The 16,370-nt window shown below is 34.5% G+C and overlaps 3 protein-coding genes across 3 annotated transcripts; 2 read left to right on the top strand and 1 right to left on the bottom strand.

The window, feature by feature from the left end:
* Positions 1 to 1,024: 1,024 nt before the first annotated feature.
* LOC119608014 (alpha-amylase A-like) lies at positions 1,025 to 3,034 on the top strand. The gene is made up of 3 exons (XM_037962225.1): positions 1,025 to 1,365; positions 1,434 to 1,904; positions 2,114 to 3,034. Exons 1-3 carry the CDS (start codon positions 1,174 to 1,176, stop codon positions 2,951 to 2,953), a joined length of 1,503 nt encoding a protein of 500 aa, XP_037818153.1. The 5' UTR covers positions 1,025 to 1,173; the 3' UTR covers positions 2,954 to 3,034.
* A 4,694-nt stretch (positions 3,035 to 7,728) lies between these two features.
* Positions 7,729 to 11,654, top strand: LOC119608011 (EF-hand domain-containing family member C2). The gene is made up of 6 exons (XM_037962221.1): positions 7,729 to 7,905; positions 7,963 to 8,510; positions 8,705 to 8,975; positions 9,042 to 9,275; positions 9,337 to 9,852; positions 10,755 to 11,654. Exons 1-6 carry the CDS (start codon positions 7,855 to 7,857, stop codon positions 11,406 to 11,408), a joined length of 2,274 nt encoding a protein of 757 aa, XP_037818149.1. The 5' UTR covers positions 7,729 to 7,854; the 3' UTR covers positions 11,409 to 11,654.
* On the bottom strand, positions 11,579 to 16,365 carry LOC119608012 (2-hydroxyacyl-CoA lyase 1). Its single transcript, XM_037962222.1, has 6 exons — positions 16,094 to 16,365; positions 13,664 to 13,765; positions 13,438 to 13,531; positions 12,713 to 13,344; positions 12,042 to 12,649; positions 11,579 to 11,955 (listed from the first exon to the last, which is right to left on the bottom strand). Exons 1-6 carry the CDS (start codon positions 16,142 to 16,144, stop codon positions 11,736 to 11,738), a joined length of 1,707 nt encoding a protein of 568 aa, XP_037818150.1. The 5' UTR covers positions 16,145 to 16,365; the 3' UTR covers positions 11,579 to 11,735.
* Positions 16,366 to 16,370: the final 5 nt, after the last annotated feature.

Here is a 16,370-nt window from a genome sequence, read left to right as displayed (position 1 = left end):
CATGCAGAGAGAGAGAGAGTTTAAAACCTTTATTGGATCAATTGGAAATATTGTAAAGAATCTTCACATGATAGGAGCTCAAGTGCTTTCGCGTTCATTAACAATTGCGGGTGTTTGTAGGAGGAATAGAGGTCAGTTTCACATCCGAAACTAGATCAACTTGGATTGACCAAAAACGCAAAACAACGATTCTAATAATGGCTCCAAATTTATATAGCTCTAAATATTCCCTAAATAACGGCACAGTGGCCACTTATCTCAGTATTTGATATTTATTCAAGTTCAGTGTCTATATACAGGGTTTTGGGGAATAATATAAACAAAGGATTGCACTTTATCTCTATTCAAAAAATATCTATATTATTATTCTTTGTTCGCATCATTTAGAAATGGTTAGGTTAGGTTAATAGGAGGATGTATATATAGTACATTAAATCCGAAGAAATAGACCTAGGCCACTATCGGGCCTGTTGTGCGCTCCTTTATCATTTAGACATTTTATTACGAAATCCCTTTTTTACGAATCGAATAACTGGGTAACCCCCTTGATATTGTAAAGTAAGACTTATTTGAAGTGGCTGCATTATTAATCATAGTTATCATCTAATAAGACCTAATTCGGAAACACTATTTTTATTATCAATTTACAAACTAAAACGCTATATATATATTTTATACTCAATGATATGTATTTGAGTTCTTGTTCATATACTTTTTATAAGAACTAGATAATATTTGAACATAAATTATTTCTATAATAACTAGCATATCAATTTCAAATCATAAATCACTGCAGTTCCAAAATCTTATCAGATAACCAAACAAAAGTGATGAGTAACTTGACACGCTTTAGTCAGGCAAAAATAACACTATATTGCAAAATTTAAATATTAAATTAAAAAAAAAAAAACAAAAATATTGTTTATAAACAATTGGAAATTCAAAACTAATCTAATCAAAAGAAAAACTTCTCGGTATACCGATTTAGGTCTTCGTTTAAATACTCGCATGGAGTAGCGATAACAGTTCTTTAAAGAATACACTTATAGGCTAAATAACGCATCACAAATCATTTACTATCTCTCTGATAGTAAAAGCAACTAACTGATCAGAGGGTATATAAACCGTGGCAAAACATTGGCCACCGAAACATTTAGTATTTGAGATACCAACATGTTTATAACAAAATTAAACTTGAGCATAGTATTGCTCTTGGCTATAACTAGTCAATTGACTAGTGGTCAATTTAATCCGAATTATGCTTCCGGCAGAAGTACCATAGTGCATTTATTCGAATGGAAGTGGGATGATATTGCCAGCGAGTGTGAGAATTTCTTGGGACCGAAGGGTTATGCGGGTGTGCAAGTAAGTTTAAGAGAGATTAACCAAATTATATATACAAAAATATATATATTTTTTCTCTTTCTTTAAAGGTTTCTCCAGTCAATGAGAATGTTGTGGTCGCTAATCGTCCCTGGTGGGAGCGTTATCAACCTGTTTCTTACCTTTTGGTAACACGTTCCGGTAATGAGGCCCAATTCGCCAGCATGGTTAAACGTTGTAATAATGTAGGTGTTCGCATCTATGTGGATATTGTTTTTAATCATATGGCTGCCAGTCATGGTACCGTTGTGGGCACTGGTGGCTCTACTGCCGATCCTGGCAGTAAGAGTTTCCCTGCTGTTCCTTTCTCGTCTTTGGATTTCCATTCCACCTGCAGCATTAACAACTACAATGATGCCAATCAAGTACGCAATTGCGAATTGGTGGGTTTGAAGGATTTAGATCAGAGCAAATCTTGGGTTCAAGACCGCATTGTAGAATTTATGAATAAATTGATTTCCCTGGGTGTTGCTGGTTTTCGTGTTGATGCTGCTAAACATATGTGGCCCGGAGATTTGAAGGTAAGTTGTATTCTCTAAAAGAACATCGGGAAACTCAAGGTCTTATATTATATAGTAGTATTTCCTTTTGACATTCTGCTAATTTCGGAAAATTGTATTTCTCCGACAATAATTTAGTAAAAATTTAGTCCTGAAAATATGATCCAAATGTTAATAGATCCAGATTAAAAGAAATACTAATCGACCTTCCTCTTTTCTCTCCCCAATAGAACATCTATAGTCGTTTAAACAATTTAAATACCGCCCATGGTTTTGCTGCCAATAGCCGACCCTTCATTACCCAGGAAGTTATCGATATGGGTGGTGAAGCCATTTCCAAATATGAATACACCGACTTGGGTACCGTTACCGAATTCAGACATTCCGATTCGATTGGCAAAGTGTTCCGTGGCAAAGATCAAATGCGTTGGCTAGTTAACTGGGGTACCGAATGGGGCTTTATGCCTTCGGATCGTTCTTTGGTATTTGTAGACAATCACGATAATCAACGTGGTCATGGTGCCGGTGGTGCTGATGTCTTAACCTACAAAAATGCTAAACAATATAAAATGGCTACTGCTTTTATGTTGGCTCATCCCTTTGGTATTACCCGCATTATGTCTTCGTTTGCTTTTGACAACACCGATCAAGGTCCTCCTACCACCGATGGCAATACCATACGCTCGCCCATTTTCAATGCCGATAACTCTTGCAGTGGCGGTTGGATTTGTGAACATCGTTGGCGCCAAATCTATAATATGGTTGGTTTCAAAAATGTTGTTGGCTCCGCTGGTCTTCAGAATTGGTGGGATAATGGCAGCAATCAAATTGCTTTCTGTCGTGGCAATAAGGGTTTCATTGCTCTCAATGGTGATTCGTATGATTTGAATACGTCTCTACAAACTTGTCTGCCAGCTGGTACTTATTGTGATGTGATATCGGGTTTGAAATCTGGTTCGTCTTGTACCGGCAAATCGGTGGTTGTTGGTTCAGATGGTCGTGCTACCATTACTATTCGTAAAACGGAAGAAGATGGTGTTCTGGCCATACATGTTAATTCCAAATTGTAAATGGTATAAATTTCTGTATTTATAGTTAATAAGAGATGTATAATAAAAATGAGAAAAATTTTATAAAAATTGAACTCAAAAGTTGGTGGTTTAATTGAGTAAATTAAAGGAATTTACTTTTGAAGAGTTATGTTAAGTCTAGTCTATAGTCTAGTCTATAGTCTAGTCTATAGTCTAGTCTAGTCTATAGTCTAGTCTATAGTCTAGTCTATAGTCTAGTCTATAGTCTAGTCTATAGTCTAGTCTATAGTCTGTCTAGTCTATAGTCTAGTCTATAGTCTAGTCTATAGTCCTAGTCTATAGTCTAGTCTATAGTCTAGTCTATAGTCTAGTCTATAGTCTAGTCTATAGTCTAGTCTATAGTCCAGTCTATATCTAGTCTATAGTCTAGTCTATAGTCTAGTTTATAGTCTAGTCTATAGTCTAGTCTATAGTCTAGTTATAGTCTAGTCTATAGTCTAGTCTATAGTCTAGTCTATAGTCTAGTCTATAGTCTAGTCTATAGTCTAGTCTATAGTCTAGTCTATAGTCTAGTCTATAGTCTAGTCTATAGTCTAGTCTATAGTCTAGTCTATAGTCCTAGTCTATAGTCTAGTCTATAGTCTAGTCTATAGTCTAGTCTATAGTCTAGTCTATAGTCTAGTCTATAGTCTAGTCTATAGTCTAGTCTATAGTCTCAGTCTATAGTCTAGTCTATAGTCGATAGTCTAGTCTATAGTCTAGTCTATAGTCTAGTCTATAGTCTAGTCTATAGTCTAGTCTATAGTCTGTCTATAGTCTAGTCTAGTCTAGTCTAGTTATAGTCTAGTCTATAGTCTAGTCTATAGTCTAGTCTATAGTCTAGTCTATAGTCTAGTCTATAGTCTAGTCTATAGTCTAGTCTATAGTCAAGTCTATAGTCTAGTCTATAGTCAGTCTATAGTCTAGTCTATAGTCAAGTCTATAGTCTAGTCTATAGTCTAGTCTATAGTCTAGTCTATAGTCTAGTCTATAGTCTAGTCTATAGTCTAGTCTAAGTCTGTATAGTCTAGTCTATAGTCTAGTCTATAGTCTAGTCTATAGTCTAGTCTATAGTCTAGTCTATAGTCTAGTCTATAGTCTAGTCTATAGTCTAGTCTATAGTCTAGTCTATAGTCTAGTCTATAGTCTAGTCTATAGTCTAGTCTATAGTCTAGTCTATAGTCTAGTCTATAGTCTAGTCTATAGTCTAGTCTATAGTCTAGTCTATAGTCTAGTCTATAGTCTAGTCTATAGTCTAGTCTAGTCTATAGGTCTAGTCTAGTCTATAGTCTAGTCTAGTCTATAGTCTAGTCTATAGTCTAGTCTAGTCTATAGTCTAGTCTATAGTCTAGTCTAGTCTATCTAGTCTAGTCTATAGTCTAGTCTATAGTCTAGTCTATAGTCTAGTCTATAGTCTAGTCTATAGTCTAGTCTATAGTCTAGTCTAGTCTAGTCTAGTCTAGTCTAGTCTAGTCTAGTCTATAGTCTAGTCTATAGTTAGTCTATAGTCTAGTCTATAGTCTAGTCTATAGTCTAGTCTATAGTCTAGTCTATAGTCTAGTCTATAGTCTAGTCTATAGTCTAGTCTATAGTCTAGTCTATAGTCTAGTATATAGTCTAGTCTATAGTCTAGTCTATAGTCTAGTCTATAGTCTAGTCTATAGTCTAGTCTATAGTCTAGTCTATAGTCTAGTCTATAGTCTAGTCTATAGTCTAGTCTATAGTCTAGTCTATAGTCTAGTCTATAGTCCTAGTCTATAGTCTAGTCTATAGTCTAGTCTATAGTCTAGTCTATAGTCTAGTCTATAGTCTAGTCTATAGTTAGTCTAGTCTAGTCTATAGTCTAGTCTATAGTCTAGTCTATAGTCTTAGTCTATAGTCTAGTCTATAGTCTAGTCTATAGTCTAGTCTATAGTCTAGTCGATAGTCTAGTCATATAGATCTAGTCTATAGTCTAGTCTATAGTCTAGTCTATAGTCTAGTCTATAGTCTAGTCTATAGTCTAGTCTATAGGTCTAGTCTATGAGTCTAGTCTATAGTCTAGTCTATAGTCTAGTCTATAGTCTAGTCTATAGTCTAGTCTATAGTCTAGTCTATAGTCTAGTCTATAGTCTAGTCTAGAGTCTAGTCTATAGTCTAGTCTAGTCAGTCTAAGTCTATCGTCCTAGTCATAGTCTAGTCTATAGTCTAGTCCTATAGTCTAGTCTATAGTCTAGGCTATAGTCTAGTCATAGTCTAGTCTATAGTCTAGTCTATAGTCCTAGTCTATAGTCTAGTCTATAGTCTAGGTCTATAGTCTAGTCGAGTAGTCTGTCTATAGTCTAGTCTATATCTAGTCTAGTCTAGTCGCTAGATCTAGTCTATAGTTCTATGTCCTAGTCTATACGTCTAGTCTATAGTCTAGTCTATAGTCTAGTCTATAGTCTAGTCTATAGTCTAGTCTATAGTCTAGTCCTATAGTCTAGTCTTATTCTAGTCTAGTCTAGTCTATAGTCTACGTCTATAGTCTAGTCTTATCTAGTCTAGTCTATAGTCTAGTCTATAGTCTAGTCTATAGTCTAGTCTATAGTCTAGTCTATAGTCTAGTCTATAGTCTAGTCTATAGTCTAGTCTATAGTCTAGTCTATAGTCTAGTCTATAGTCTAGTCTATAGTCTAGTCTATAGTCTAGTCTATAGTCTAGTCTAGTCTATAGCCTAGTCTATAGCCTAGTCTATAGTCTAGTCTATAGTCTAGTCTATAGTCTAGTCTATAGTCTAGTCTATAGTCTAGTCTATAGTCTAGTCTATAGTCTAGTCTATAGTCTAGTCTATAGTCTAGTCTATAGTCTAGTCTAAGTCTAGTCTATAGTCTAGTCTATAGTCTAGTCTATAGTCTAGTCTATAGTCTAGTCTATAGTCTAGTCTATAGTCTAGTCTATAGTCTAGTCTATAGTCTAGTCTATAGTCTAGTCTATAGTCTAGTCTATAGTCTAGTCTATAGTCTAGTCTATAGTCTAGTCTATAGTCTAGTCTATAGTCTAGTCTATAGTCTAGTCTATAGTCTAGTCTATAGTCTAGTCTACTAGTCTAGTCTATAGTCTAGTCTATAGTCTAGTCTAAGTCTAGTCTATAGTCTAGTCTATAGTCTAGTCTATAGTCTAGTCTATAGTCTAGTCTCTAGTCTAGTCTATAGTCTAGTCTATAGTCTAGTCTATAGTCTAGTCTATAGTTAGTCTATAGTCTAGTCTATAGTCTAGTCTATAGTCTAGTCTATAGTCTAGTCTATAGTCTAGTCTATAGTCTAGTCTATAGTCTAGTCTATAGTCTAGTCTTAGTCTAGTCTATAGTCTAGTCTATAGTCTAGTCTATAGTTCTAGTCTATAGTCTAGTCTATAGTCTAGTCTATAGTCTAGTCTATAGTCTAGTCTATAGTCTAGTCTATAGTCTAGTCTATAGTCTAGTCTATAGTCTAGTCTATAGTCTAGTTATAGTCTAGTCTATAGTCTAGTCTATAGTCTAGTCTATAGTCTAGTCTATAGTCTAGTCTATAGTCTAGTCTATAGTCTAGTCTATAGTCTAGTCTATAGTCTAGTCTATAGTCTAGTCTATAGTCTAGTCTATAGTCTAGTCTATAGTCTAGTCTATAGGTCTAGTCTATAGTCTAGTCTATAGTCTAGTCTATAGTCTAGTCTATAGTCTAGTCTATAGTCTAGTCTATAGTCTAGTTATAGTCCTAGTCTATAGTCTAGTCTATAGTCTAGTCTATAGGTCTAGTCTATAGTCTAGTCTATAGTCTAGTCTATAGTCTAGTCTACTAGTCTAGTCTATAGTCTAGTCTATAGTCTCTAGTCTATATCTAGTCTATAGTCTAGTCTATAGTCTAGTCTATAGTCTAGTCTATAGTCTAGTCTATAGTCTAGTCTATAGTCTAGTCTATAGTCTAGTCTATAGTCTAGTCTATAGTCTGTTCTATAGTCTAGTCTATAGTCTAGTCTATAGTCTAGTCTATAGTCTAGTCTATAGTCTAGTCTATAGTCTAGTCTATAGTCTAGTCTATAGTCTAGTCTATAGTCTAGTCTATAGTCTAGTCTTATAGTCTAGTCTATAGTCTAGTCTATAGTCTAGTCTATAGTCTAGTCTATAGTCTAGTCTATAGTCTAGTCCTATAGTCTAGTCTATAGTCTAGTCTATAGTCTATAGTCTGGTTTATAGTCTGGACTGTAATCTGAACTATAGTCTAGACAATAGTCGGGTGTATAATATGGTCTGTAGTCCAGACTATAGTCTGATTTACAGTCTGGTCTATAGTCTACACAATAGTCTTGTCTAGAGGCAAGTCTATAGTATAGACTAAAATCTGGTCTATAGTCTAGATAATAGTCTGGTCTATAGTCTATAATTAAGGCTATAGTCTATAGTTTAGGCTATAGTCTGATTTACTGTCTAGACTATAGTCTGGTTAATAGTCTGGTCTATAGTCTAGACTATAATGTAGGTTATAGTGTGATCCATAGTCTGTTCTATTGTCTAAACTATGGTCTAGACTATGGTCTGGTCTATAGTGTAGTCAGGTCTATAATCGTCTTTCTATAGAAAGTCGCAACAAGATCTATACATTTTCATTTAACCATTGTCAAGCTTACTTCGTCAGTTGTAACTATTACCTTGGAAACAATTAGCAGAACATTTGACTAGCATTTCCAGAAAAAGTTAAATGTCCCCAAAATAACAATATGGAGCCTTAGCAACCATAAAACAAAGCAAAACCTTGGCAATACTATAGAAATTTGAAATTTTATCAATTTTTCTTTTCTATATTCCACATTTCAAACGAAAATATAACGGAAAACTATATTTTGTAAAACTTACAATAAATTAAACAACTATTTTTAATAAAGTATTAAATTTTTCACTATAAAAAATGTTGCGTATACCGGGAATGCCTTTTTTGCCGGGCACGGTATTCCGAGATGTAAGTTATATTTGAGTAATTTGTATACAAATTTGATAAATCTTTTTAACTCCCCAGATAACTAAAACCCATTTTCCTAAACATCAACATCTTATGCACCACAAAGGTGTTAGTATGCTATCGGATCGTAAACCACCGGGACTAGTAGATGCCACTGGTATGATTGTCGATCCCAATTGTCCACCAGTACAAATACCTTCTATATATCCGCCAAAAGTGGGACCAAAATTACCACCCTGGATTGCCTATGATAAACAAGTTCTCTGCTTTAATGCCTATTTTAAGGAAACTTTACAGGAAGTCTATCACTGTCCGTATCAAGTGAGAAAAGTTAAGATTATGTATTATTTAGAAGATGGTACTATACAGATTATTGAACCAAAAGTTAAAAATTCCGGTATACCACAAGGTTGCTTGGTACATCGTCAACGTATACCAAAACCACCTCCCTGTCAAACTGATTTTATATCGATTTTAGACTTAAATATTGATATAACTATAGAGATTTTTGATAGAGTATATCATATAACATCGTGTGATAAATTTACAAGACATTTCTTGAATAAATCTGGTATACCTGTACCGGATCCAGTCGATGAACCGGTGTAAGTTCCATGATCCAATTTTTTCTATAAGAATCGGATCCATTTTCTTAAAGGAAAAGAATCTGATACATTTTCTATATGGAAATTTAGTCAGATTCTGATCATTTTAGTAACATTCTGATCCATTTTCCATACGGAAAATGAGTCAAAATCAAAACCATAAGTTTTATTGATTCTTCAACATTTGTTATTAGGGATCCCACCACCGAAATGCGTAAAAGATCTGGCATTAAAATCAGCAATCCAGTTCAGAAGAAACATTCATTTGCCCAATTTTTAGAATACGATAGAATGGTTTTAAAATTTCAAGGCTACTGGGATGATCGTTCGGAATTTGGCGACGTAAGGAAACTAGAAGTATGTTACTATCTATCGGACGATACTATAGATATCAAAGAACATTTTCCACGCAATTCAGGGCGAGAGGGACCGTCAACGTTTTTGAAAAGGACCAAATTGCCCAGGGTATTAAAAAAAGCATACATATATTATAAAAGGGATTTTTAATTTTGTAGCTTTTGTTTCATAAAGGAATTTAGTGGTCTACCTTTACCGGGTCAACAGACCCCACAAAGTTTATTAAATGTTTTGGGCACCAATATGCGTAATGTACGCTATGTAACCGATCCCCTAGATGTGGGTCGCAAAGACACTATATATTACACCGATAAAGATCTGCAGATTGGTACAGTGTTAAATGTTTACGGCCGAGCAGTGGTTTTAACCGATTGTGATGACTTTACCAGATCATATTATCGTAAAAAGGTAAGTTAAATCCCCATCTAATATATAACATTTTTCAAATCTACTTTTTCCTGTTCATTAGTATGGTATCGAGGATTTCACCCCCGCTCCGGTGCCTTCACGCTCCGACGATTACGTACCTTCTAAGCCACGTGAACGCATTTTACCACCTTACAATGGTTGGGGTTCCTATGAAGATTCTGAGGGTAATTGCATTTCGGTAGAACCTAAACCACCTCAGGCTGATTTTAAGAAATTTATACAATTGGATCGTTATGTTTTGCGTTTTGGCGCCAAAATGCTCTCGACTATTAAAGAGAATTGTGAACGAGTATTTATTATTTCCTATTTTTTATCGGATGATACAATACAAATATTTGAAATTGCTGCTAGAAATTCTGGATTTTTGGGTGGTGAATTTTTGAAACGTACCCGCATACCGTTACCGGGTCAACAGAAATTCACTTCGAGAAGACCACAATATTATCAACCGTATAATTTCTATATCGGTGGTACTGTCAGTTTAAAGGATCATATATTCCATATAGTATCGGCCGATGAGTATACATTGATTTATATGGAACATCATCCAAATCAGGTGAGAGTTTGATAAGAATTTCTAAACGGAAAATAACTCAGAATCTGAACTAATTTAAAAAAATTGGTCAAAATCTGAACTTATTTCTAGACAGAAAATAGCTCAGATTCTGAACTATTTTCTATAGGGCAAATAGCTCAAAATCTGGGCCCAAATTATGGCATACGATATCGATCGAAAGCTAGATTTAGACTCTATTGAGATTTCGATCGATAACGTATGCCGTAATTTGGGTCCTGATCTTTTTTCTATAGGGAAAATAGCGCAGATTCTGAACTATTTTCTAGAAGGAAAATAGATCAGAATGTGAATTATGTTCTAGACGGAAAATAGATCAGAATCTGGACTATGTTCTAGGCGGACAATAGATCAGAATCTAAAATATGTTCTAGACGGAAAATAGATCAGAATGTGAACTATGTTCCAGACGGAAAATAGCTAAGATTCCGAACTATTTTCTATAGGGAAAATAGCTGAGATTCTGAACTATTTCCTATAGGGAAAATACCTCATATTCTGAACTATTTTCTATAGGGAAAATAGCTCAGATTCTAAACTATTTCCTATAAGGAAAATAGCTGAGATTCCGAACTACTTTCTGCGGGGAAAATATTTCAGATTCTGAACAAGTTTCTATAGGGAAAATTGCTCAGATTCTGAACTATTTTCTATAGGGGAAATAGCTAAGATTCTGAACCATTTCCTATAGAGGAAATGGTTCGAAAATATGTTCTGCGGGGAAAATAGCTCAGATTCTGAACTAATTTCTATAGGGAATATAGCTCAGATTTTGAACTATTTTCTAGAGGGAAAGTAGAACAGAATTCTGAACTGTTTCCTAGACAGACAGTAGCTCAGATTCTGAACTTCAATTCTTATTATTAATCCCTTTATTTGTCTAGTTCCCACTAGCTGATGTCCAGACTATCATGAATAAAGTTCGAGAAGCTTTACGCAAAAATTACAAAGATTTCGTTTGCAAATGCCTGTCAGACGGCGGAGGAGATCATAACGAAACACGTTTCGTGGGTTATGAAACTTTAAAACAAGCCCTGGCCAGTGCTCTAGGAGATAATATTACCAATCATGAAATTATTACTTTATGTCGTCACTTCTCCGCAGAACAAGCACCTCCCAGCACCTGTAATAAAGAGACTATACGAGCTGCTGTACATCTCGAATTAAAACGTAGTTTATGGAATGCTATGGATGAACTTAAAGAGCATTTATTCCATATTAATCCATTAAACAAACCATTTTTGTCGGAAACTAAATTAAGATCAGTATTAAAAGGCTGTCGCTTACCTTTTACACAGGAACTAATTGATGATATAATGATGGTTTTAAATCAAAACGATTGTGGTGAAATAGAAGTATGTGATTTTGTCAATTTTTTGGATTTGGGTTGTGGCAAGACGGCTGATATAACACCGGTGAATATAGCTTTCGAATTGTGTCCTAAAATTCCTTTCCTGCATAAAGGTAGATTGATAAATTTCCAATGTTTTCTCGAGCACTTGGGTTTAGAGGAGACACTTAAAAAGGATGGTGAATAAAGGGATAGATTTCGTTTAAACACTTTTGTACTTTTAATCTCTTTCAGTTTATTTTAATAAATTCTTTCGTTTTTATACAAAAAATCCTTAAAAACACTTTATTATTGTGAAACTTTAAAAACAAAAAAAAAAAGTAATAATTAACTACATTTATATAAAAAAAGGAATGATTTTCGTTCTTATGCTTCATTATTTTAAAGTATTAAGACATATTTCTTTTATAGATCCACAATCACAATACAGATGACGACATCACACTTGCGTTATAAATAATTCATACTTTTTGCTGCATTTAGAATTTGTTAATTTTCTTTTTGATTATTACTTTTACAATTTGGATTCAGTTAACCAATTAAATGATTGTGGTTTTCTATCGGATGAAGGGCTTATAGCCACATTGATAATGGTTGGTTTATCTTTTAATTTTTGTGCTTCTTTGACGGCAGTTTGCAATTCGGGAATAGTGTTACAGAAGAAACCTTTCATACCAAACATTTTCATCATCTCTTCGTAGTGAACCTGGACACCCAAAGCGGAGGGTGGAGTTCTGGAAAGAGAAAAAGGATTATTAATATTAGATCACAATCTCAAACATCTGAGCTATTTTATCTTTTAGAATCAATAGATACTAACACTTGAGTCAAATCGCCAGCACTGCGTATAGAATCAAAAGTATCCTTATCGAAACCACCATAAATGCCATTGTTATTGACAATAACAATAGTAATGGGTAAATTATAACGAACCATAGTCTCAATTTCCATACCAGAGAAACCAAAAGCACTATCACCTTCAACACAAACCACACGCTTGCCCGGGAAACGATCACGACAGAAAAGAGCAGCTGCTATAGCAAAACCAGGACCAACACCCATGGTACCAAAAGTGCCAGCATCCAAACGATGACGTGGCAAAGTATTCAAAAGCATAGAACGACCAATATCCATGGTATTGGCACCCTCACTAACAATGATGGCATCATTGGGTATCTGTTCGCGTAAATGATGGAACACTGCATAATAGTTAAGAGGCGTAGCTGTATTCATGGCCATTTGATGGACGGAATCACGATTTTGTCTACATTTGGTAGACAAAGTTTTCCACCAATCCTGATCGTTAGAGAAACGATAATTAATGGCATTCATTTGTTCGAACAAATGTTCGGCAAATGGTTTAATATCCGAATGTATAGCCACGGAAGCGGTAACGGAATTGTGCAATTCTTCTGGGCAAATATCAACCTATAGGAAAGAGTTTATGTTATTACTTTTTTCAAAGTTAAGAAGATAGTTTTTAAAACTTACTTGTATAAACTTGACATCTTGATCATAACGTGGTGGCTTGCCAAAATGCAAAATCCAATTAAGACGAGCACCCAATAACAAGACCACATCAGCCTTTTGCAAAGCCAAAGTACGAGCCGATGAAACACACTGATCGGCAGTATCAGATACCACACCCTTACCCATGGGTGTTGGCAAGAAAGGCAAATTGGTATTTTCTATAAAATGTCTTAGAATATTTTCAGCATGCGAATAGGCGGCACCCTTGCCAATGATCACCAAAGGACGTCTAGCTGAACGCAATAGATTGGCAGCTCTCATAACATCATCATGTGAGGGATAGGCCAAGGGAGGCGAAGGATGAGCCAAAGTCTTGTAAATTTTCTCTTCGGGTGCTCTAGATTGCAACAGATTGCCGGGGAAATCTAAATAGGCAACACCAGGGCGTCCAAAGGTTGTATAACGTACAGCCTTCTCCACATGTAAAGGTATAAGAGCCACAGTAGGGGGACGAGCAGCATACTTGCAGTAGGGACGAGACAATTCCACTTGATTGCATTCTTGGAAACCACCAATGCCCTCATGATCCTGGCTAGTCGAACCGCCAATAACAATTAAGGGCCAACAGTTGACTTGAGCATTAGCCATACCACCTGATGACAGTATAATTAATATTTTTAACAAATCAATGTCATCGAAATAACGTATTAAAAGTACAACAATTGCAACCAATCACACTAACATACCTGTAACATGTAATAAACCAGGACCCGAGACCACCAAACACACCCCAGGTTTACCCGTTAAATAGCCAATTGCTTGAGCAGCATAACAAGCAGCCTATTAAAAAATATTTATAGTAGAAAAAGTGTAGTAAACAAGAGTAATTGTTAAATCAATTGCAAACGCAACTAATTGGAAAATAATGCAAGGATTTTTATTGTAATAGATAAACGATAGACAATTACTTACTTGTTCATTACGCATACCAATGTATTTTAGACCGGCCGCTTGGAATGCCATAGATAATTCAACAACCGGTATGCCAATAATGCCGAAAACATATTCGACACCCTATTTGAGGGAAAGAATAATGATAATTAATTACTTATTGTAAAATTTTTAATTGAAATCAAAATAATTTTTGGTTCGTAATCCTTTATCTCTGAGATAGAGAGTCTAAGAATTCAGAATTTTTCAAAAAAGGCAATAAAACTTTGAAGTCGACAGAGGGCGCCTGAGAAGTTACATATCCAATGACTAGAACGTGACTTAGCTAACTTTATTAGAAAGACAAGAGTCTTCAACTTCTCGTTCATCGCCTTATCCTCATTCCTTCGGCCAGTGTTATCAATATTTCGTGGATGAACCCTTAGCATCATCTCCTCGACTACTTGTAGAACAAGTTGTGAGCAATCTTCCCTACAGTGTAATCCTTGGTTTATCATTGCTTGTCAGTAGGAGAAGCCTTCTCTGCCATCTTATTATGAGCAAGATCTTCGTCAGAGTTTGTCATCCATTCATTCAGGTATGAGAGAACTAAACCATGGGCATTATAAAGGTCACCCCCTCTCCGTACTATGTACTATCCAACTTTCCATCCTCCTCTCTGTCCGTAAAGTCGGGAATGTCCCTATCTATAGCGTCGTCCGTCCTGTTCGGTTTTAACAGTTTTTTATACAAATAATTATACGTATAACAGTTTGTTATATAGAAAATTGACGCGTATAACAGTTTTTTTTTTCAAAAAATTGTGGGTATAAAATTTTTCTACAGAAAATTATGTGTTTTCATACAAATTTTTTATAACAGTTTTCTCTAGAGAACATTTTGTGTATAACAGTTTTTATCTACAAAAAATGTATATATAACACTTTTTTTCTAGAAATTGTGCATATAACTCCTTCTTATACAAAAGAGTGTGGTTTTCTGTAATGAACTAGTCGATAAACTGAATCCTTGATTAGTTCATAGACTAGTCCAAGACGAGTCCAATACTAGACAATAGACTAGTCATATGACTCGTCTATAGATTAGTCTACTGACTAGTCCATAGATTAGTATCTAGTGAATATATTAATCTATAGACTAGTCTAAGGACTAGTCTATAGATTAGACTAGTCCTTAGACTAGTCTATAGATTAGATTAGACTAGTCTAAGGACTAGTCTATGTACTAGACAATAAACTAATTCACAAGTTGGCCAAATGACTAGTGAATATACTAGTTCACAGACCGGTCAAAAGACTTGTACTCTATGGACTAATCTATTAATCATTATACGGACTAGTCGATAAACTAGTTCACAGACTGGTCAAGAAACTAGTCTATGGAGTAATCTATGAAGTATTCTATTGAGTAGTCTATGAAGTAGTGGACTAAACAATAGACCAGTCTATTAACTAGTCAATAGACTAATTCACAAAGTAGCCAAAAGTCTATGGACTACTGTCTATTAATCAGTCTATGGACTAGTCAATAAACTAGTTCACAGACATGTGACTAGTCTATGGACGAATCTATTAACCAGTCTAAGGTCTAATCTATTAAATAGTTTATCGACTAGTCTATTGAATAGCCTATTGACTAGTCTATTGAATAGCCTATTGACTAGTCTATGAACTAGTCTTTGGACTAATCTATTGACTAGTTTATTTACTAGCCCATTGATTAATATTTGAAATAATCTACTAAAGTACTTTATTCATTGTCAAAAATTTAGTTTAAAAGTATAAAATTACTAAAATTTCCATCCCTGCTACATGCTAAAGTTCAATAAAAAATACTTTGCTATAAAACTAATCTTAAACTCGGCCTAATTTAAACCTAGTTTAACTAAACCAACAAAAAACTTCACAATACCCGTACAACAAACTCTAAACCAAAACCGAAAATTTAACAACTCTGTCAAAAAAAAAAGTTTGTGCAAAAAAAGGTAAATTTTTGTTGTGTTATTTTACATTTTATTGTTGTTTATTATAAAAATAATTTGTTATCAACAAAAAAAATACTTTTTTATAAGCCCAAAAATATAGCTACATACTTATTTTAATAAGGTACATACTATATAAGGCAATTAGTATAGAAAAATGATTGTAAAACTTTATCATTAACAAAATGAATTAGCATGAATAAAGCACCTCAGTGGACTTTGGTAACACTTCAAAAATAAAATTTTAATTTTTAAAAAAAGTTAAGAAAACAAGATACAAAACATACTTTTCTTTAAAATCTATAAAATAACAATTTTTTGTTTGTTCTTTGTTTGTAGCAAAATTACTACAGTTTTTTTTCGCTTGTCTAGGGGGCATCAATGATGGTGGCCACAAAATTATAATTACTTTTTAATTTTATTTTCGTTGTCACTTCCTACTATCTCAACTTTTCCAATAGTACACTCACCTGTTGTACCAATGATTCGGCTATAACTTGCGGAGCTTCTATTTCGGGCATATTGTTTAATTTATTGTTAAAATTTTGTTTAAGAAAATAAGTTTATTTGGAAAAACTTTTTGTAAATTGTCTTGTTGGCCCAGAACACTTGTTTGCACGTCCAATAGCTGCAGCTGATTATATGCAGAATGTTCGAAAAATAATAAGAAAATATAGAAATAAAAAATACGACGATTATTTTCAGTTTTGCAAGAAGAGGAAGCTATTGGTATTTAGCTAGGTTTCA

The sequence above is a fragment of the Lucilia sericata genome, unplaced genomic scaffold (assembly GCF_015586225.1).
Source record: "Lucilia sericata isolate MDLA Ls3-8-SP2 unplaced genomic scaffold, ASM1558622v1 Contig000775F_arrow, whole genome shotgun sequence".
Lineage (NCBI taxonomy): Eukaryota > Metazoa > Arthropoda > Insecta > Diptera > Calliphoridae > Lucilia > Lucilia sericata.
This window is presented reverse-complemented; position numbering and strand designations above follow the sequence as displayed.

Excerpts from the sequence above, each read along its gene's own strand:
- LOC119608011 (XM_037962221.1), top strand. The coding sequence starts at position 7,855 with ATGTTGCGTATACCGGGAATGCCTTTTTTGCCGGGCACGGTATTCCGA. Across the intron at positions 9,276-9,336 it reads GATCATATTATCGTAAAAAG|TATGGTATCGAGGATTTCAC; the intron begins GTAAGTTAAATC and ends CCTGTTCATTAG. Across the intron at positions 9,853-10,754 it reads TGGAACATCATCCAAATCAG|TTCCCACTAGCTGATGTCCA; the intron begins GTGAGAGTTTGA and ends TTATTTGTCTAG.
- LOC119608012 (XM_037962222.1), bottom strand. The coding sequence starts at position 16,144 with ATGCCCGAAATAGAAGCTCCGCAAGTTATAGCCGAATCATTGGTACAA. Across the intron at positions 13,532-13,663 it reads TTGGTATGCGTAATGAACAA|GCTGCTTGTTATGCTGCTCA; the intron begins GTAAGTAATTGT and ends ATTTTTTAATAG. Across the intron at positions 11,956-12,041 it reads GCTGGCGATTTGACTCAAGT|AACTCCACCCTCCGCTTTGG; the intron begins GTTAGTATCTAT and ends TTCTCTTTCCAG.
- LOC119608014 (XM_037962225.1), top strand. The coding sequence starts at position 1,174 with ATGTTTATAACAAAATTAAACTTGAGCATAGTATTGCTCTTGGCTATA. Across the intron at positions 1,366-1,433 it reads AGGGTTATGCGGGTGTGCAA|GTTTCTCCAGTCAATGAGAA; the intron begins GTAAGTTTAAGA and ends CTTTCTTTAAAG. Across the intron at positions 1,905-2,113 it reads TGTGGCCCGGAGATTTGAAG|AACATCTATAGTCGTTTAAA; the intron begins GTAAGTTGTATT and ends TCTCCCCAATAG.